Source organism: Carcharodon carcharias, chromosome 30 (assembly GCF_017639515.1).
Source record: "Carcharodon carcharias isolate sCarCar2 chromosome 30, sCarCar2.pri, whole genome shotgun sequence".
NCBI classification, from domain to species: domain Eukaryota; kingdom Metazoa; phylum Chordata; class Chondrichthyes; order Lamniformes; family Lamnidae; genus Carcharodon; species Carcharodon carcharias.
The window spans coordinates 2,908,665-2,934,070 of record NC_054496.1 but is presented as its reverse complement, the minus strand read 5'-3'; the positions used below and the strand labels follow the sequence as shown (position 1 = coordinate 2,934,070).

Sequence of the window (25,406 nt, the reverse complement as noted above, 5' to 3'; positions counted from 1 at the left end):
ATAGCTGTGTATCTGTGTAATATATGTCTGTGTAATGTATATCTGTGTAAGAAAAATCTGTGTAATATATATCTTTGTAATATAAATCTGTGTAATGTATATCTGTGTAATATATATCTGCATAATATATATCTGTGTAATATATATCTGTGTAATATATATCTGCGTAATATATAACTCTATGATATATATCTGCATAATATATATCTGTGTAATATATCTCTATAATATATATCTGTGTAATATATATCAGTGTAATAATATCTGTGTAAGGTATATCTGTGTAATATATATCTGTGTAATATTTATCTCTATAATATATATCTCTATAATATATATCTGTGTAATGTATATGTGTGTTATATATATATCTGTGTATCTGTGTAATATATATCTGTGTAATGTATATCTGTGTAATATATATCTGTGTAATATATCTGTGTAATATATATCTGTGTATCTGTGTAATATATATCTGTGTAATGTATATCGGTGTAATAAATATGTGTAATATATATCCTTGTAATATAAATCTGTGTAATGTATATCTGTGTAATATATATCTTCGTAATATATATCTCTATAATATATATCTGTGTAATATATATCGGTGTAATAATATCTGTGTAATAAACATCTCTATAATATATATCTGTGTAATGTATATCTGTGTAATTTATATCTGTGTAATATATATTTGTGTAATGCATATCTGTGTAATATATATCTGTGTAATATATATCTCTGTAATATATATCTGTGTAATATATATCTGTGTAATACATACCAGTGTAATATATATCTATGTAATGTATATCTGTGTAATGTATATCTGTGTAATATATATCTGTGTATCGGTGTAATATATATCTGCGTAATATATATCTGTGTAATGTATATCTGTATAATATATATCTGTGTAATATATATCAGTGTATCTGTATAATGTATATCTGTGTAATGTATATCTGTGTAACATATATCTGTGTAATACATATCTGTGTAATGTATATCTGTGTAATATATATCTGTGTAATGTATATCTGCGTAATATATATCTGTGTACCTGTGTAATATATATCTGCGTAATATATATCAGTGTAACGTATTTCTGTATAATGTATATCTGTGTAATACATATCTGTGTAATACATATCTGTGTAATGTATATCTGTGTAATGTATATCTGCGTAATATATACCTGTGTAATATATATCTGCGTAATATATATCTGCGTAATATATACCTGTGTAATATATACCTGCGTAATATATATCTCTATAATATATATCTGCGTAATATATATCTGTATAATATATATCTGTGTAATATATATCTGTGTATCTGCGTAATAAATATCTGTGTAATATATATCTTTGTAATATAAATCTGTGTAATGTATATCTGTGTAATATATATCTGTGTAATATATATCTGCATAATATATATCTGCGTAATATATATCTGCGTACTATATAACGGTGTAATATATATCTGCGTAACATATATCTCTATAATATATAACTGTGTAATATATATCTGCGTAATATATATCTGCGTAATATATACCTGTGTAATATATACCTGCGTAATATATATCTCTATAATATATATCTGCGTAATATATATCTGCATAATATATATCTGCGTAATATATATCTGCGTACTATATAACGGTGTAATATATATCTGCGTAACATATATCTCTATAATATATAACTGTGTAATATATATCTGTGTAATATATATCTCTAAAATGTATATGTGTGTAATATATATCTGTGTAATGAATATCTGTGTAATACATATCGGTGTAATATATATCTGTGTAATATATATCTGTGTATCGGTGTAATATATATCTGCGTAATATATATCTGTGTAATGTATAACTGTATAATATATATCTGTGTAATATATATCTGTATATCTGTGTAATGTATATCGGTGTAATGTATATCTGTGTAACGTATATCTGTGTAATACATATCTGTGTAATGTATATCTCTGTAATATATATCTGTGTAACGTATATCTGTGTAATACATATCTGTGTAATGTATATCTGTGTAATATATATCAGTGTAATGTATATCTGTATAATGTATATCTGTGTAATACATATCTGTGTAATATATATCTGTGTAATGTATATCTGTGCAATGTATATCTGCGTAATATATACCTGTTTACTATATATCTGCATAATATATATCTGTGTAATGTATATCTATGTAATATATATCTCTGTAATATATATCTGTGTAATGTACATATGTGTTATATATATCTGTGTAATGTATATCTGTGTAATATATATCTGTGTAATATATATCTGTGTAATTTATATCTGTGTAATATATATATCTATAACATATATCTGTGTAATATATATCTGTGTAATGTATAGCTGTGTAATACATATCTGTGTAATATATATCTCTATAAAAAAACGTGTAATGTATATCTGTGTAATACATATCTGTGTAATATTTATCTGTGTAATATATATCTTTGTAATATAAATCTGTGTAATGTATATCTGTGTAATATATATCTGTGTAATATATATCTGTGTAATATATATCTGCGTAATATATAACTCTATGATATATATCTGCGTAATATATATCTGTGTAATATATATCTCTATAATATATATCTGTGTAATATATATCGGTGTAATAATATCTGTGTAAGGTATAACTGTGTAATATATATCTGTGTAATATTTATCTCTATAATATATATCTCTATAATATATATCTATGTAATGTATATCTGTGTAATGTATATCTGTGTAATATATATTTGTGTAATGTATATTTGTGTAATATATATCTGTGTAAAATATATCTGTGTAAGATATATCTGTGTAATATATATCTCTATAATATATATCTCTGTGATATATATCTGTGTAATGTATATCTGTGTAATGTATATCTATGTAATATATATCTGTGTAATATATATCTCTGTAATATATATCTGTATAATGTATATGTGTGTAATATATATCTGTGTAATGTATATCTGTGTAATACATATCTGCGTAATATATATCTGCGTAATATATATCTCTATAATATATATCTGCGTAATATATACCTGTGTAATATATATCTGCGTATTATATATATCTATAATATATATCTGCGTAATATATATCTGTGTAATATATATCTTTGTAATATATGTCTCTATAATGTATATCTGTGTAATATATATCTGTGTAATAATATCTGTGTAATGAATATCTGTGTAATACATATCTGTGTAATATATATCTGTGTAATACATATCTCTATAATATATATCTGTGTAATATATATCTGTGTAATGTATATCGGTGTAATGTATATCTGCGTAATAAATATCTGTGTAATATATATCTTTGTAATATAAATCTCTGTAATGTATATCTGTGTAATGTATATCTGCGTCATATATATCTGCGTAATATATACCTGTGTAATATATATCTGCCTAATATATATCTCAATAATATATATCTGTGTAATATATATCTGTGTAATATATATCTCTATAATGTATACCTGTGTAATATATATCTGTGTAATAATATCTGTGTAATGAATATCTGTGTAATACATATCTGTGTAATATATATCTGTGTAATACATATCTCTATAATATATATCTGTGTAATACATATCTATGTAATATATATCTGTGTAATGTATATCTGTGTAATATGTATCTGTGTAATGTATATGTGTGTAATATATATATCTGTGTATCTGTGTAATATATATCTGTGTAATGTATATCTGTGTAATATATATCTGTGTAATGTATATGTGTGTTATATATATATCTGTGTATCTGTGTAATATATATCTGTATAATATATGTGTAAATATATCTGTGTAATATATATCTGTGTATCTGTGTAATATATATCTGTGTAATGTATATCGGTGTAATAAATATGTGTAATATATATCCTTGTAATATAAATCTGTGTAATGTATATCTGTGTAATATATATCTTCGTAATATATATCTCTATAATATATATCTGTGTAATATATATCAGTGTAATAATATCTGTGTAATAAACATCTATATAATATATATCTGTGTAATGTATATCTGTGTAATTTATATCTGTGTAATATATATTTGTGTAATGTATATCTGTGTAATATATATCTGTGTAATATATATCTGTGTAATGTATATCTGTGTAATGTATATCTGTGTAATGTACATCTGTGTAATGTATATCTGTGTAATATATATCTGTGTAATATATGTGTGTAATGTATATGTGTGTAATATATATATCTGTGTATCTGTGTAATATATATATCTGTGTAATATATATCTGTGTAATGTATGTGTGCGTAATATATATCTGTGTAATGTATATGTGTGTAATATATATCTGTGTAATATATATCTGTGTAATATATATCTGTGTAATGTATATGTGTGTAATATATATATCTGTGTATCTGTGTAATATATATCTGTATAATGTATATCTGTGTAATATATATTTCTATAATATATGTGTAATATATATCTGTGTAATATAAAACTGTGTAATATATAGCTGTGTATCTGTGTAATATATGTCTGTGTAATGTATATCTGTGTAAGAAAAATCTGTGTAATATATATCTTTGTAATATAAATCTGTGTAATGTATATCTGTGTAATATATATCTGCATAATATATATCTGTGTAATATATATCTGTGTAATATATATCTGCGTAATATATAACTCTATGATATATATCTGCATAATATATATCTGTGTAATATATCTCTATAATATATATCTGTGTAATATATATCAGTGTAATAATATCTGTGTAAGGTATATCTGTGTAATATATATCTGTGTAATATTTATCTCTATAATATATATCTCTATAATATATATCTGTGTAATGTATATGTGTGTTATATATATATCTGTGTATCTGTGTAATATATATCTGTGTAATGTATATCTGTGTAATATATATCTGTGTAATATATCTGTGTAATATATATCTGTGTATCTGTGTAATATATATCTGTGTAATGTATATCGGTGTAATAAATATGTGTAATATATATCCTTGTAATATAAATCTGTGTAATGTATATCTGTGTAATATATATCTTCGTAATATATATCTCTATAATATATATCTGTGTAATATATATCGGTGTAATAATATCTGTGTAATAAACATCTCTATAATATATATCTGTGTAATGTATATCTGTGTAATTTATATCTGTGTAATATATATTTGTGTAATGCATATCTGTGTAATATATATCTGTGTAATATATATCTCTGTAATATATATCTGTGTAATGTATATCTGTGTAATGTATATCTATGTAATATATATCTGTGTAATGTATATCTGTGTAATGTATATCTGTGTAATATATATCTGTGTAATATATATGTGTGTAATGTATATGTGTGTAATATATATATCTGTGTATCTGTGTAATATATATATCTGTGTAATATATATCTGTGTAATGTATGTGTGCGTAATATATATCTGTGTAATATATATCTGTGTAATGTATATGTGTGTAATATATATCTGTGTAATGTATATCTGTGTAATATATATCTGTGTAATGTATATGTGTGTAATATATATATCTGTGTATCTGTGTAATATATATCTGTATAATGTATATCTGTGTAATATATATTTCTATACTATATGTGTAATATATATCTGTGTAATATAAAACTGTGTAATATATAGCTGTGTATCTGTGTAATATATGTCTGTGTAATGTATATCTGTGTAATGTATATCTGTGTAAGAAAAATCTGTGTAAAATATATCTTTGTAATATAAATCTGTGTAATGTATATCTGTGTAATATATATCTACATAATATATATCTGCGTAATATATATCTGTGTAATATATATCTGCGTAATATATAACTCTATGATATATATCTGCATAATATATATCTGTGTAATATATATCTCTATAATATATATCTGTGTAATATATATCAGTGTAATAATATCTGTGTAAGGTATATCTGTGTAATATATATCTGTGTAATATTTATCTCTATAATATATATCTCTATAATATATATCTGTGTAATGTATATCTGTGTAATGTATATCTGTGTAATATATATTTGTGTAATGTATATTTGTGTAATATATATCTGTGTAATGTATATCTGTGTAAGATATATCTGTGTAATATATATCTCTATAATATATATCTCTGTGATATATATCTGTGTAATGTATATCTGTGTAATGTATATCTATGTAATATATATCTGTGTAATATATATCTCTGTAATATATATCTGTATAATGTATATATGTGTTATATATATCTGTGTAATGTATATCTGTGTAATATATATCTGTGTAATTTATATCTGTGTAATATATATATATATAACATATATCTGTGTAATATATATCTCTGTAATATATATCTGTGTAATGTATATCTGTGCGATACATATCTGTGTAATATATATCTGTGTGATGTATATCTGTGTAATATATATCTGTGTAATGTATATGTGTATAATATATATATATATATCTGTGTAATGTATATGTGTATAATATATATATATATATATATATCTGTGTATCTGTGTAATATATATCTGTGCAATTTATATCTGTTTTAATGTATATGTGTGTAATATATATCTGTGTAATGTATATGTGTGTAATATATATCTGTGTAATGTATATCTGTGTAATACATATCTGTGTGATATATATCTGTGTAATATATATCTATGTAATGTATATCTGTGTAATATATATCTGTGTAATATATATCTGTGTATCTGTGTAATATATCTGCGTAATATATATCTGTGTAATGTATATCTGTATAATATATATCTGTGTAATATATATCTGTGTATCTGTGTAATATATATCTGTGTAATGTATATCTGTGTAATATATATCTGTGTAATATATATCTGTGTATCTGTGTAATATATCTGCGTAATATATATCTGTGTAATGTATATATGTATAATATATATCTGTGTAATATATATCTGTGTATCTGTGTAATATATATCTGTGTAATGTATATCTGTGTAATACATATCTGTGTAATGTATATCTGCGTAATATATATCTGCGTAATATATATCAGCGTAATATATATCTCTATAATATATATCTGAGTAATATATACCTGTGTAATATATATCGGCATATTATATATATCTATCATATATATCTGCGTAATATATATCTGTGTAATATATATCTTTGTAATATATGTCTCTATAATGTATATCTGTGTAATATATATCTGTGTAATAATATCTGTGTAATGAATACCTGTGTAATACATATCTGTGTAATACATATCTCTATAATATATATCTGTGTAATATATATCTCTGTAATGTATATCTGTGTAATGTATATCTGCTTAATAAATATCTATGTAATATATATCTTTGTAATATAAATCTGTGTAATGTATATCTGTGTAATGTATATCTGCGTAATATATATCTGCGTAATATATCTCAATAATATATATCTGCGTAATGTATACCTGTGTAATATATATCTGCCTAATATATATCTCAATAATATATATCTGTGTAATATATATCTGTGTAATAATATCTGTGTAATGAATATCTGTGTAATACATATCTGTGTAATATATATCTGTGTAATACATATCTCTATAATATATATCTGTGTAATACATATCTGTGTAATATATATCTGTGTAATGTATATCTGTGTAATATGTATCTGTGTAATGTATATGTGTGTAATATATATATCTGTGTATCTGTGTAATATATATCTGTGTAATGTATATCTGTGTAATATATATCTGTGTAATGTATATGTATGTAATATATATATCTGTGTATCTGTGTAATGTATATCTGTGTAATGTATATCTGTGTAATATATGTGTAAATATATCTGTGTAATATAAATTTGTGAAATATATATCTGTGTAATATATATCTGTGTAATGTATATCTGTGTAATGTATATCTGTGTAATAAATATGTGTAATATATATCTTTGTAATATAAACCTGTGTAATGTATATCTGTGTAATATATATCTTCGTAATATATATCTCTATAATATATATCTGTGTAATATATATCGGTGTAATAATATCTGTGTAAGATATATCTGTGTAATAAACATCTCTATAATATATATCTGTGTAATGTATATCTGTGTAATTTATATCTGTGTAATATATATTTGTGTAATGTATATCTGTGTAATATATATCTGTGTAAGATATATCTGTGTAATATATATCTCTGTAATATATATCTGTGTAATGTATATCTATGTAATATATATCTGTGTAATGTATATCTGTGTAATATATATCTGTGTAATATATATCTGTGTACTTTATATCTGTGTAATATATCTGTGTAATATATATATCTATAACATATATCTGTGTAATGTATATCTGTGTAATATATATCTGTGTAATATATCTGTGTAATATATATATCTATAACATATATCTGTGTAATATATATCTGTGTAATGTATATATGTGTAATGTATATCTGTGTAATATATATATCTATAACATATATCTGTGTAATTTATATCTGTGTAATGTATATCTGTGTAATATATATCTGTGTAATATATATATCTATAACATATATCTGTGTAATGTATATCTGTGTAATGTATATCTGTGTAATATATATCTGTGATTTGCTTGTTAATTCATATTTGAATAATGTTGATTTTGGTTTAAATGTGAAATCTTGTCCATTTGGTTGTCAGTTCTGGTCAGTTGGTTAATTTGGTTCTTTTGGTTAGTTGACTACTTGGTGATTGCACTAACAGTTATACTGTGAGAGAATGTTACGCTAAATAAACAGTTACCCAGAATAACCCTGACCCTACACTGTCTGTTAGGCAAGTTAAGTTCCTACCTGGAAGATAGCATACATGATGCAGCTGAGTGGCCTGTTGTTAGAGAACTCCGAAACCCGGAAAATGTTAAGGCCCCATATGTTCAAATCATCCAATTCCTAGAAGAAACAGGACAACACTCTAAACACAACCCAAATATCCTTCATCAATGATAAATGCAAAATTCTGCGGATGCTGGAAATCTGAAACAAAAACAGAAAATGCTGGAAAAACTCAGCAGGTCTAACAGCATCTGTGGAGAGAGAAACAGGGTTAACGTTTTGAGTCCTTATGACTCTTCTTCAGAGCTCTGAAAAAGAGTCATAGGGACTCGAAACGTTAACTCTGTCTTTCTCTCCACAGATGCTGTTAGACCTGCTGAGTTTTTCCAGCATTTTCCATTTTTGTATCCTTCATCAATGACCGTCCTTCCATCATAAGGTCAGAAGTGGGGATGTTTGCTGATGATTGCACAATGTTCAATACCATTCACAACAACTCAGATACTGAAACAGTCCATGTCCAAATGCAGCAAGACCTGGACAATATCCAGGCTTGGATTGAACAAGTGCAAAGTAACATTCGTGTCACACAAGTGCCAGTCAATGACCATCTCTAACAATCTCTAACCATCACTCTTTGACATTCAACGGCATTACCGTCACTGAATCAACATTCTGGGGGGTGATTACCATTGACCAGAAACTGAACTGGATGAGCTATATAAATACTGTGGCTACAAGAGCAGGTCAGAGGCTAGGAACCCTGCAACGAGTAACTCACTTCCCAACTCCCCAAACCTGTCCATCATCTACAAGGCACAAGTCAGGAATGTGATGGAATACTCCCCACTTGCCTGGATGAGTGCAGCTCCCACAACACTCAAGGAGCTTGACACCGTCCAGGACAAAGCAGCTGCTTGATTGGCATCACATCCACTCCCTCCACCACCAACGCACAGTAGCAGCAGTATGTACCATCTACAAGATGCACTGCAGCAACTCACCAAGGCTCTTTCGACAGCACCTTCTAAACCCACGAGCGACCTCTAGCACTTCGAAGAATAAGGGCAGCAGGCACATGGGAACACCACCATCTGGAAGTTCCCCTTCAAACTACACGCCATCCTGACCTGGAAATATATCGTGTTCCTTCACTGTCGCTGGGTCAAAATCCTGGAACTGGCTTCCTAACAGCACTGTGGGTGTACCTACACCACATGGACTGCAGTGGTTAAAGAAGGCAGCTCACCACCACCTTCTCAAGGGCAATTAGGGACAGGCAATAAATTCTGGCCCAGCCAGTGACACCCTCATCCCGTAAAAGAATAAATTAAAAAAAGAACAGAACAGCTGGAAAATTGGAATATTATTGCTTGATTCTTTCAGGCCATTGGTCCTGAAGGTGCTAATTCTCCTGGGGGTACACATCCCCCTCTCCTGAAATCTCCAGGGTGCAGTTCCCCCTCTCCTGACTCTCCCTGGGGTACAGTCCCTCCTCTCCTGAAGGTGCCGACTCTCCCTGGGGTACAGTTCCGTCTCTCCTGACTCTATCTGGGATACAGTCCCTCCTCTCCTGAAGGTGTCGACTCTCCCTGGGGTATTGTCCCTCCCCTCCTGAAGGCGCTGACTCTCTCTGGAGTACAGTTCCCCTTCTCCTGAGGGTGCTGACTCTCCCTGGGGTACAGTTCCCCTTCTCCTGAGGGTGCTGACTCTCTCTGGAGTACAGTTCCCCTTCTCCTGAGGGTGCTGACTCTCTCTGGAGTACAGTTCCCCTTCTCCTGAGGGTGCTGACTCTCCCTGGGGTACAGTTCCCCTTCTCCTGAGGGTGCTGACTCTCTCTGGAGTACAGTTCCCCTTCTCCTGAGGGTGCTGACTCTCCCTGGGGTACAGTTCCCCTTCTCCTGAGGGTGCTGACTCTCCCTGGGGTACAGTTCCCCTTCTCCTGAGGGTGCTGACTCTCCCTGGGGTACAGTTCCCCTTCTCCTGAAGGTACTGACTCTCCCTGGGGTATGGACAGTCTGGAACCACACCATCCAGGAGTAGCTGAATATTTCAGCATATCATTGCTGTGTCTAAAGCTTTATACTCCCTAAGCGTCTATTCTCATCCATCCACTCGGAATCAGAAGTCAATGAGTGCTGTGCTTAGGAGCCAGGGGATTAGGGTCAACTGCAGAGCTGCCCTAACTTAGATCAGCTAATTGCACAGGCTTGAGGAGAAACCTGTTCTCTTCTGTTCTCTGAGGTTCAGTACCACAGTAGGCTAGGCACTTCCATGGGATTTTCAGTGAGTTCGCTTACTAGGAGAGCAAGCTGGAGCAGTTGGCAGACTTGGCACAATGCCAGCTTGCTCCTTGCTGGCTGCTACTTGTGCTCTGGGTGCCACACGTTAATGTTACCTTGGTCAGTGCTTCCTCCTGCTGGGTCTTCACTCCAAACCTGGGGATGCTGGAGTTAGTGAGGTTGAAGCTAGAGCTGTGGGTCAGTTTCTTCACACCACTGATCTGACACATGGGCAGTTTCTTTTTCTTGTCTCGTTCCTTCTGTGTGGGAGGTGGGATCTCCACTTCATTCTGCTTATCTGAAAGGAAGTGACAGACGGCAGATGAAAGTTAATGCAGAGAAACATGAAGTTACATGTTCTGGCAGAAAGAATGAGGATAGGCAAAATACATCCACACAAATACACAGATACCCACACAAATACACAGATACCCACACAAATACATAGACACAAATACACAGATACCCACACAAATACACAGATAGCCACACAAATACATAGACACAAATACACAGATACCCACACAAATACACAGATACCCACACAAATACATAGATACCCATAAAAATACACAGCTACCCACATAAATACATAGACACAAATACATAGATACCCACACAAATACATAGACACAAATACACAGATACCCACACAAATACACAGACACGAACACAAATGCACAGATACCCACATAAATACATAGACACAAATACACAGACAACCACACAAATACATAGATACCCACATAAATACATCGACACAAATACACAGACACCCACACAAATACACAGGTACCCACATAAATACATAGACACAAATACACAGACACCCACACAAATACACAGATACCCACATAAATACATAGACACAAATACACAGATACCCACACAAATACATAGACACAAATACACAGATACCTACACAAATACACAGATACCGACATAAATAAATAGACACAAATACACAGATACCCACACAAATACACAGACACCCACACAAATACACAGATACCCACATAAATACATAGACACAAATACATAGATACCCACACAAATACACAGATACCCACATAAATACATAGACACAAATACACAGATACCCACACAAATATATAGACACAAATACACAGACACCCACACAAATACATAGACACAAATACACAGATACCCAGACAAATACACAGATACTCACACAAATACACAGATACCCACATAAATACATCGACACAAATACACAGACACCCACACAAATACACAGGTACCCACATAAATACATAGACACAAATACACAGACACCCACACAAATACACAGATACTCACATAAATACATAGACACAAATACACAGATACCCACACAAATACATAGACACAAATACATAAATACCCACACAAATACATAGACACAAATACACAGATACCCACACAAATACACAGATACCCATAAAAATACACAGATACCCACATAAATACATAGACACAAATACATAGATACCCACACAAATACACAGACACGAACACAAATACACAGATACCCACATAAATACATAGACACAAATACACAGACAACCACACAAATACATAGATACCCACATAAATACATCGACACAAATACACACATACCCACACAAATACACAGACACCCACACAAATACACAGGTACCCACATAAATACATAGACACAAATACACAGACAGCCACACAAATACACAGACACCCACACAAATACACAGGTACCCACATAAATACGTAGACACAAATACACAGATACCCACACAAATACATAGACACAAATACATAAATACCCACACAAATACATAGACACAAATACACAGATACCCACACAAATACACAGACACGAACACAAATACACAGATACCCACATAAATACATAGACACAAATACACAGACAACCACACAAATACACAGATACTCACATAAATACATAGACACAAATACACAGACACCCACATAAATACATAGACACAAATACACACATACCCACACAAATACACAGACACCCACACAAATACACAGATACCCACATAAATACATATACAAAAATATAGACACCCACACAAATACAGAGATACCCACATAAATACATAGACACAAAAACACAGATACCCACACAAATACATAGACACAAATACACAGACACCCACACAAATACATAGACACAAATACACAGATACCCACACAAATACACAGATACCCATAAAAATACACAGATACCCACATAAATACACAGACACAAATACATAGATACCCACACAAATACATAGACACAAATACACAGATACCCACACAAATACACAGATACCCATAAAAATACACAGATACCCACATAAATACACAGACACAAATACATAGATACCCACACAAATACATAGACACAAATACATAAATACCCACACAAATACATAGACACAAATACACAGACACCCACACAAATACACAGATACCCACATAAATACATAGACACAAATACACAGACACCCACACAAATACACAGGTACCCACATAAATACATAGACTCAAATACACAGATACCCACACAAATACATAGACACAAATACATAAATACCCACACAAATACATAGACACAAATACACACTTACCCACACAAATACACAGACACCCACACAAATACATAGACACAAATACACAGATACCCACACAAATACATAGACACAAATACATAAATACCCACACAAATACATAGACACAAATACACAGATACCCACACAAATACACAGACACGAACACAAATACACAGATACCCACATAAATACATAGACACAAATACACAGACAACCACACAAATACACAGATACTCACATAAATACATAGACACAAATACACAGACACCCACATAAATACATAGACACAAATACACACATACCCACACAAATACACAGACACCCACACAAATACACAGATACCCACATAAATACATATACAAAAATACACAGACACCACACAAATACAGAGATACCCACATAAATACATAGACACAAATACACAGATACCCACACAAATACATAGACACAAATACACAGACACCCACACAAATACATAGACACAAATACACAGATACCCACACAAATACACAGATACCCCCACAAATACACAGGTACCCACATAAATACATAGACACAAATACACAGATACCCACACAAATACATAGACACAAATACATAAATACCCACACAAATACACAGACACAAATACACAGATACCCACACAAATACACAGACACGAACACAAATACACAGATACCCACATAAATACATAGACCCAAATACACAGACAACCACATAAATACATAGACACAAATACACACATACCCACACAAATACACAGATACCCACATAAATACATATACGAAAACACACAGACACCCACACAAATACAGAGATACCCACATAAATACATAGACACAAATACACAGATACCCACACAAATACATAGACACAAATACACAGACACCCACAGAAATACATAGACACAAATACACAGATACCCACACAAATACACAGATACCCATAAAAATACACAGATACCCACATAAATACACAGACACAAATACATAGATACCCACACAAATACATAGACACAAATACACAGATACCCACACAAATACACAGATACCCATAAAAATACACAGATACCCACATAAATACACAGACACAAATACATAGATACCCACACAAATACATAGACACAAATACATAAATACCCACACAAATACATAGACACAAATACACAGACACCCACACAAATACACAGATACCCACATAAATACATAGACACAAATACACAGACACCCACACAAATACACAGATACCCACATAAATACATAGACACAAATACACAGATGCCCACACAAATACATAGACACAAATACATAAATACCCACACAAATACATAGACACAAATACACACTTACCCACACAAATACACAGACACCCACACAAATACACAGATACCCACATAAATACATAGACACAAATACACAGATACCCACACAAATACATAGACACAAATACACAGATACCCACACAAATACATAGACACAAATACATAAATACCCACACAAATACATAGACACAAATACACAGATACCTACACAAATACACAGATACCGACATAAATAAATAGACACAAATACACAGATACCCACACAAATACACAGACACCCACACAAATACACAGATACCCACATAAATACATAGACACAAATACACAGACACCCACACAAATACACAGATACCCACATAAATACATAGACACAAATACACAGATACCCACACAAATATATCGACACAAATACACAGACACCCACACAAATACATAGACACAAATACACAGATACCCACACAAATACACAGATACTCACACAAATACACAGATACCCGCATAAATACATAGACACAAATACATAGATACCCACACAAATACATAGACACAAATACACACATACCCACACAAATACACAGATACCCACATAAATACATGGACACAAATACACAGATACTCACATAAATACATAGACACAAATACATAGATACCCACACAAATACATAGACACAAATACACACATACCCACACAAATACACAGACACCCACATAAATACATAGACACAAATACACAGACACCCACACAAATACATAGACACAAATACACAGACACCCACACAAATACATAGACACCCATACAAATGTATAGATACCCACACAAATACACAGGCAGAAATACAGATACCCACAGAAATATACAGAAATATGCACAAATACACCAACACACACATAAATACAGACACACAAATACACAGACACAGAGTAGGGATTAGTCTCTGCTCTTGTCGAGTTGCCCTTGGGCAGACTTAAAACTGCAACAAACATACCATCTGGAAAACAACATGGCTTTCTGTATGTATGCATCTAACTCACCCCATCCCTCTCCCTCTTCTCTCCCATTCCCATTCTGAACCTCTCTTCCCACCCTCTTCTCCCTCTGTTTCTTCCTAAAGTCCCTCCTCTCAGTCTGTCTCTCTCTCTGGGGTGCCTCCTCTCCCTTGGTCTCTCCCTGGGTTACCTCCCCTCTCTCTCTGTCTCTTCCTGAGATATCTCTTCTCCCTCTGTCTCTCCCTGCGTTACCTCCTCTCCCTCTGTCTCTCCCTGGGTTACCTCCTCTCTCTCTGTCTCTCCCTGGGTTACCTCCTCTCCCTCTGTCTCTCCCTGGGTTACCTCCTCTCTCTATGTCTCTCCCTGGGTTACCTCCTCTCCCTCTGTCTCTCCCTGGGTTACCTCCTCTCCCTCTGTCTCTCCCTGGGTTACCTCCTCTCTCTGTCTCTCCCTGGGTTACCTCCTCTCTCTCTGTCTCTCCCTGGGTTACCTCCTCTCTCTGTCTCTCCCTGGGTTACCTCCTTTCTCTCTCTGTCTCTCCCTGGGTTACCTCCTTTCTCTCTCTGTCTCTCCCTGGGGTAGCTCCTCTTCCTCTGTCTTTCTCTAGGGTGCCTCCTCTCCCCCTGTCTCCTCCCAAGGTGTCTGCCCTACAGGGTCTTTCTCCAGGATATCTTCTCACTTACCGAGGAAGGTGCTGGAGATGTACTCAGAGACCTGGTTCCCTGAACGGCTCATTTCTGAGAGATGAGTCAGTTCCCTGTTCAGCATCCTCTTGAACTGTTATAGAGACAGAGAGGGAGGTGTGAATACAAACCAGGGCAGCATCTTTTCAAACCCCACTCCTCATGGTTAAAATATCAAAAAACACAAATGTTAATAAACCCATCCAGTGCTGCCCAGCGTCCATAATTAACTGGAGCTATGGCCCCTCCTTGAACCAGAACCATTTTGGTATAACTGACTTCAGCCATTAACTAAGTTTCAGGAGCAGGGTATCAGGCAACAGTCATGTGGGCAACTCGTGTTGGTGCTGGAGGCCCAATCCAATCCTGTCCTCATGCGCTTACTTGTGGGTTTCACTGTGTCCTGATCAAACATGGCAGATCCAGGAGGGGTAAGGCAATGTGGCAACTGCTGACTGTCCAGCAGAGACCACAGCTCATTCAACACAGCCATGATATCAACTCAGTGTGGCTCTGTTTACTAACTGAGCCCCCAGAGATAGATTCCAGCACATCTTTACTTTCCAAGAAATGTGCAACAATGTCTTTCATGACAAATGTATTAAAAAATATATTATCAAACTATTCAAAATGACCACTGCATAAGTGCAAGTGTGTGGGATGTGGGGAGAGTGGACTTTTTACTCTTTCATGGCATATGCGCATCACTGGCAAGATCAGCATTTTTTGCCCATTCTTAAATTCCCTAGAGAAAATGCTGGTGAGCCACTTTCTTGAACTGTTGCACTCTATGTGGTGTAGGGAGTTCCAGGATTTTGACCCAGCGACAGTGAAGGAACAGCGATATATTTCCAAGTCAGGATGGTGAGTGACTTGGAGGGGAAGTTCCAGCTGGTGGTGTTCCTATCTACTGCTGCCCTTGTCCTTCTAGATGGTTGCGGTCGTGGGTTTGAAAAGTGCTGCCGAAGGAGCCTTGATGAGTTGCGACAGTGCATCTTGTAGATGGTACACATTGCTGCCCACTGTGTACAGTGGTGGAGGCAGTGAATGTTTAAGATGGTGGATGGGGTGCCAAGCAAACTGCTTTGTCCTGGATGTTATTGAGCTTCTTGAGTGTTGTTGGAATTGCATTCATCCAGGCAAGTGGAGAGTATTCCATCACACCCCTGACTTGTAACTTGTAGGTGGTGGGCAGGCTTTGAGGAGTCAGCAGATGAGTTACTCTCCACAGGATTCCTAACGTCTGACCTGCTAACTGTAGCCACAGTGTTTATATGGCTAGTTCAGTTCAGTTTCTGGTCAATGATAACCCCCAGGATATTGATAGTGAGGGTTTCAGTGATGGTAATGCAATTGAATGTCGAGGGTTGCTGACTAAGTGCTTGATAACACTGTCAATATGTGTGTGTCTGGGAGGAGTGGGGAGGTGAGTGTAAGTGGGGTGAGAATGAGAGTTTTGGCAATGAGTGTGTGTTCTACAGGCATATTAATGGTAAAAGGGTGGTAAGAGGAGTAGTAGGGCTGATTAGGGACCAAAAAGGGGATTTACACTTGGAGGCAAAGAGTATAGCTGAGGTATTAAATGAATACTCTGCCATTTCCGCCAACTCCAGCAAGATTCCATCATCAAACACATCTTCCCTTCACCCTCCCATCGTCAGCATTCCATAGGGATTTTCCCTTCAGGACACCCTCGTCCACTCCATCACCTGCAACACCTCATCCCCCTCCTACAGCACCTTCCCATGCAATCTCAGAAGGTGCAACACCCGCCCCTTTACCTGCTCCCTCCTCACCTTCCAAGGGCCGAAACACTCCTTTCAGGTGAAGCAGAGCTTCACTTGCACCTCCTTCAATTTGGTCTCTTGCATTCGCTGCTCCCAGTGTGGTTTCCTCTACATTGGAGAGACCAAACACAGACTGGGTGACCGCTTTGCAGAGCACCTGCGGTCTGTCCGCAAGCATGACCCAGACCTCCCTGTCGCTTGCCATTTTAACACTCCACCCTGCTCTCGTGTCCACATGTCCGTCCTTGGCCTGCTGCATTGTTCCAGTGAAGCCCAACGCAAACTGGAGGAACAGCACCTCATCTTCTGACTAGGGACTTTACAGCCTTCTGGACTGAATATTGAATTCAACAACTTCAGACCATGAACTCCCTCCTCTATCTTCACCCTTTTTTAAAAAAATATTTTTATTTCTTCTTTACTTATTTTCAGTTTTCTTCATCTATTCATTGTTTTATCCATTTTTATCCCCCTTTTTATCCCTTTTTAAATCCTTTTTCCCCTACCACTGCACCCTCCCCCCATCCTCTCCCCCTCAGGATAATCTGTCACTTATTCTGTGTTGTTCTTCCACAGAGTGCTGACCCTAGAAAATTGATAAGGAGGAGGTATTGGATAGGTTGTCTGCACTGTAAGTTGACAATAAACGGGGACTGGACAAGGTTTGGTCAGTGGTCAGGGACAGGAGGGTGTGACTGCAAGTGAGGCAGGTAAGGAGACCCAGAGGGCAGGAGTACAGGGAGCCTCGGCCCTTGCAATTGTCCCACAGGTTTGAGGTTTTTTTCCAGCTTCTTTAGATGAAAGTGGGGGCTGCAGGGTGGGTGGGCTGACTGACCATGGCACCGTGGTACAGGAAGCCATTCAAGCAGGGATTAGTTACAAGGAACGTAGTGGTAGTAGGGGACAGTATAGTCAGAGGCATTGACACTGTTCTCTGCAGCAAAGAGCGTGAATCCAGACGGCTGTATTTCCTGCCCAGTGCCGGGGGTGGGGACATCTGCTCGGGCCTGGAAAGGAAATTGCAGTAGGTGGAACAGGAACCAGTTGTTGTGGTCCATATTGGTACCAATGACATAGGCAGGACAAAGAAGGGGATCTGCATAGTTAGTAAGAGGAGCTTGGCACAAAGTTAAGCAGCAGAACCTCAAAGGTCATAATCGCTGGATTATTACCTGAGCCACGTGCAAATTGGCATAGGACAAATCAGATAAGGAGATGAATGCCTGGCTCAAAGATTAGTGTGGGAGAAGTGGATTCCGATTTGTGGGGCACTGGCACAAATACTGGGGAGAATGCGATCTGTACCATTGGGACGGTCTACACCTGAACCGTGCTGGTTCCAATGTTCACGTGAGCCGCATAACTAGGGAAGTAGAGAGGGTTTTAAATTAAGTAGTGGGGGCAAGGCTGCAAATTTGAGAAGATGTGGTAAATCAAAGAGCAGAGACAAGGCTCTTATTACGGGAAATGATAAACAGACCATGACAGGAAGGGATAGAGAGTGCAAATCTAACAGTAAATCAACTGAACAGACTAGAGGTTATAAAAAGAATAAAAGGATCAAACTAAAGCCTCTATATCTGAATGCACGAAGCATTCAAAACAAAACAGATGAACTGACAGCACACATAGAAATAAATAGGTACGATTTGATAGCCATTACAGAGACATGGCGACAGGAGGACATGGACTGGGACCTGAATATTAAAGGGTATAGGACATTTAGGTAGGACAGGAAGCGAGGAAATGGTGGAGGGATGGCTCTGTTAGTTAATGATGTTATTAGCACAATAGAGAAGGATGACCTAAGTTCAGGAAACAGTTTGGGTAGAGATGAGAAATGGTAAAGGCAAGAAGTCACCTGTGGAAGTCGTGTACAGGCCCCTAATGGTAACCACATGGTAGGATGGAGTATAAAGGAAGAAATAATGGGAGCTTGTCAGAAAGGCACAGCGATAATCATGGGCGATTTTAATCTGCATATAGATCGGAAAAGTCAGATGGGCAAAGGTAGCCTAGATGAGGAGTTCATAGAATGTTCCTGAGATGGTTTCTTAGAGCAGCATGTTCAGGAGCCAACTAGACCTGATATGGTGCAACACAATGGGATTAATTAATGATCTCATTGTGAAGGAGACCCTAGGTAGCAGCAACTATAATATGATTGAATTTTACATTCAATTTGAGGGAGAAAGGACTGGGTGCAAGGCAATGTTTTTAAACTCAAAAAAGGGAAATTATGAGGGCATGAAAGCAGAGAGAGCTAAAGTGAATTGGCAGCTTAAGTTAAGGGATAGGTCAATAGCGATGCAGTGGCAAATGGTTAAGGGGGTATTTCAGAATGCACAGAATCATGTTTAACCAACTTGTTGGAGTTCTTTGAGAAAGTAACATGTTCTGTGGATAAAGGGGAACTGGTGGATGCACTGTACTTAGATTTCCAGAAGGCATTTGATTAAGTGCCAAATCAAAGATTACTGAGGAAAATATAAGCTCATGGTATAAGGGCAATATATTGGCATGGATAGAAGATTGGCTGGCTAACAGGGAGCAGAGAATAGGCATAAATGGTTCTTTTTCAGGTTGGCAGGATGAAACGAGCGGTGTGCCACAGGGATCAGTACTGGGACCTCAACTGTTTACAATTTATATAAATGACTTGGATGGTTGCCAAATTTGCTGATGACGCAAAGATAGGTATGAAAGTAAGTTGTGAAGAGGATATAAGGAGGCTACAAAAAGATATAGATGGGTTGAGAGTGGGCAAAGATCTGGCAGCTGGAGCTTAATGTGGGAAAATGCGAAATTGTCCAATTGAACAGGAAGAATAAAAGAGAAGCATATTATCTAAATGGTGAGAGATTGCAGAGCTCGGTGGTGCAGGGGGATCTGGGTGTCTTAGTGCATGAATCACAAAAGGTTAGTATGCAGGTACAGCAGGTAGTTAGGAAAGCTAATAGAATGTTATCATTTATTGCGAGTGGAATTGAATATAAAGTGGGGAGGTTATGCTTCAGTTTTACAGAGCATTAGTGAGACCACATTTGGAGTACTGTGTATAGTATTGGTTACTTATTTAAGGCATGATATAAATGCACTGGAAGCAGTTCAGAGGAGATTTAGCAGGCTAATAGCTGAAATGGGGGAGATTGTCTTATGAGGAAAGCTTGGACTGGCTGGGAATTTATCTGCTCGAGTTTAGGAGAGTAAGAGGCAATTTGATTGAAGCATATAAGATCCTGAGGGGGTCTTGACAGGGTGGATGTGGAGAGGATGTTTCCTCTTGTGGGAGAATCTAGAACTAGGGATCGCTGTTTAAAAATAAGGGGCGGCCATTTAAAACGGAGGCGAGGTGAAATGTTTTCACTCAGAGGGTTGTGAGTCTTTGGAACGCTCTTCCTGAAAAGGCGGTAAAAACAGAGTCTTTGAATAGTTTTAAAGTGGAGGTGGATAGATTCTTGGTAAGCAAGGGGGAGATAGGTTATCGGGGGTAGGCACTATGCAGATTTGAAGTTGCTATCAGATCAGCCAGGGTCTTATTAAATGGCGGAACAAGCTCGAGGGGCCGAATGGCCTACTCCTGCTCCTTGTTCATATATTCGTATGAGGTGCATCCAAGGATACTGAGGGAAGGAAGGTTAGAAATTGCAGAGGCACTAGCCATAATTTTTCAGTCTTCCTTAGACTCAGGGGCGGTGCCAGAGGGCTGGAGAATTGCAAATGTTACACCCTTGTTCAAAAACAGGTGTAAAGATAAACCCAGGAACTATGGGCCAGTTAATTTTATTCGGTGGTGGGGAAACTTCTAGAAACAATAATTTGGGACAAAATTAATAGTCAGATAGGGAAATGCAGGTTAGTTAAGGAAAGCCAGCATGGATTTCTTAAGGGAAAATCATGTTTAACTAATTTGCTGGAGTTTCTTGAAGAGATAACAGAGAGGGTTGATGAGGGCAATGCTGTTGATGTGGTGTACATGGACTTCCAAAAGGCATTTGATACAGTGTCGCACAACAGACTTGTGAGCAAAGTTATAGCTCATGAAATAAAAGGGACAGTAGCAACATGGATACAGAATTGACTCAGTGACAGAAAACAGGGAGTAATGGTTAATGGATGTTTTCAGATTGGAGGAAGGTTTATAGTGGAGTTCCCTAGGGTCAGTGTTCGAACCCTTGCTCTTCCTAATATATATCAATGATCTAGACCTTGGTGTCCAGGGCACAACTTCAAAATCTGTGAATGATACAAAACTTGGAAGCATGAACTGTGAGGAGGACCATGTAGAACTTCAAAAGGACATAGACAAGTTGGTGCAATGGGTGGGCAAGTGGCAGAAGTTCAATATGGAGAAATATGAAGTGATTCATTTTGGTAAGAAGAACATGGGGAGACAATATAAACTAAAGGGTACAACTCTAAAGTGGGTGCTGGAACAGAGGGACCTAGCTGTGTATGTGCATAAGCCATTGAAGGTGGCAGAACAGGTTGCGAGGGCAGTTAATAAACCATATAGTTCTCTAGGCTTTATTAATAGGGGTATAGAGTACAAGAGCAAGGAGGCTATGTTGAACTTATATAAGACACTAGTTCGACCTCAGTTGGAGTACTGGGTGCCGCACTTTAGGAAAGATGTGAAGCTATTGGAGAGAGTGCAGAAAAGATTCACGAAAATGGTTCCAAGGATGAGGAACTTCAGTTATGAAGATAGATTGGAGAAGTTGGAACTGTTTTTGTTGGAGAAGAGAAGGCTGAGAGGAGATTTGATAGAGGTATTCAAAATCATGAGGGGTCTGGACAGAGTAGATATGGAGAAACTGCTCCCACTTGTGAAAGGATCGAGAATGAGAGGCACAGATTTAACGTAATTGGTAAAAGAAGCAAAAGCGACATGAGGAAAAACTTTTCCACACAATTATGGTCTGGAGTATGGTGGAGGCAGGTTCAATTGAGGCATTCAAGAGGGAATTAGGCTGTAATCTCAAAAGGGAAAATGTGCAGGGTTATGATGAAAAGGCAGGGGAATGGCACCAGGTGAACTGTTCATTCAAAGAGCTGGTGCAGACACAATAGGCTGAATGGCCTCCTTCTGTCCTGTAACAATTCCATGATTCTGTGCGGGATGTAGGTGTGAATGTGTACAGGGTGTGGTGGTGACTGTTAAGAAGTTGCCAGAAATCCAAAGATGCAGTGAACCCAGGTGTATGAATGGCTCAGAGACAGAAACACTGAGGATGTGATTTATTTGACTCTGTACACTTCATGAGCTTGAATTCTGTGAGGACTTCCAACCAGTTCCAGTCTTCAAAATTTCACTCCTCTCTTTCCCTGTCCTGACAAAGGATCTGAATTTGACACAAAACTTGCATCTCTCTGTTGCTGTGCTGTGGATTTTATTTTACCTAAAAGGCTGGCATTCATATTACCCTGTTAACACATGATAGACAGCAGTCAATTTCAGAGGAACAGCTTTCCAGTCACGACATCCTGTTTGAGTGATTTTGATTGGAGGAACCATTGCCCCAAGACACCAGCGAAAACACCCCTGATCGTCTTTGAATAGAAACTGGGATTCTTTTATTTCCAACTGTAGGTTGGGCGGGGACTCGTATTATCATCTCAGCCCTCAGTACTGTGCAGCACTCCCTTAATAGTGACCCTCTGACAGTGCAGCACTCCCTCAGTACAGACTCTCCAACAGTGCAGCACTCCCTCAGTACTGACTCTCAGACAGTGCAGCACTCCCTCAATACTGACCCTCCGACAGTGCAGCACTCCCTCAGTACAGACCCTCCAACAGTGCAGCACTCCCTCAGTACCGACCCTCTGACGGTGCAGCACTCCCTCAGTACTGACCCTCTGACAGTGCAGCACTCCCTCAGTACTGACCCTCCAACAGTGCAGCACTCCCTCAGTACTGACCCTCTGACAGTGCAGCACTCCCTCAGTACTGACCCTCTGACGGTGCAGCACTCCCTCAGTACTAACCCTCTGACAGTGCAGCAATCCCTCAGTACTGACCCTCTGACAGTGCAGCACTCCCTCAGTACAGACCATCCAACAGCTCAGCACTCCCTCAGTACAGACCATCCAACAGCGCAGCACTCCCTCAGTACTGACCCTCCGACAGTGCAGCACTCCCTCAGTACTGACCCTCCGACAGTGCAGCACTCCCTCGGTACTGACCCGCCCACAGTGCGCACTCCCTCAATAGTGACCCTCCAACAGTGTAACACTCCCTCAGTACTGACCCCCTGACAGTGCAGCACTCCCTCAGGACTGACCCTCTGACAGTGCAGCACTCCCTCAGTACAGACCATCCAACAGCTCAGCACTCCCTCAGTACAGACCATCCAACAGCGCAGCACTCCCTCAGTACTGACCCTCCGACAGTGCAGCACTCCCTCAGTACTGACCCTCCGACAGTGCAGCACTCCCTCGGAACTGACCCGCCCACAGTGCGCACTCCCTCAATAGTGACCCTCCAACAGTGTAACACTCCCTCAGTACTGACCCCCTGACGGTGCAGCACTCCCTCAGGACTGACCCTCTGACAGTGCAGCACTCCCTCAGTACAGACCCTCCAACAGTGCAGCACTCCCTCAGTACTGACCCTCTGACAGTGCAGCACTCCCTCAGTACTGACCCTCTGACAGTGCAGCACTCCCTCAGCACAGACCCTCTGACAGTGCAGTACTCCCTCAGTACTGACCCTCTGACAGTGCAGCACTCCCTCAGTACTGACCCTCTGACAGTGCAGCACTCCCTCAGCACAGACCCTCTGACAGTGCA

At 36.7% G+C, this 25,406-nt stretch overlaps 1 protein-coding gene across 1 annotated transcript in view; it reads right to left on the bottom strand.

Annotated features, from left to right (window-relative positions):
- Window positions 1-16,917, bottom strand: part of LOC121271201 (cAMP-specific 3',5'-cyclic phosphodiesterase 4D-like) — a 42,339-nt gene extending 25,422 nt beyond the window's left edge. The window contains exons 1-2 of the mRNA XM_041176980.1: window positions 16,828-16,917; window positions 11,353-11,534 (exon numbers count right to left, since the gene is read on the bottom strand). Of these exons, the coding sequence (XP_041032914.1) occupies window positions 11,353-11,534; window positions 16,828-16,912 (267 nt within the window). The 5' untranslated portion in view covers window positions 16,913-16,917. The remainder of the gene's footprint in view (window positions 1-11,352; window positions 11,535-16,827) is intronic.
- Window positions 16,918-25,406: the final 8,489 nt, after the last annotated feature.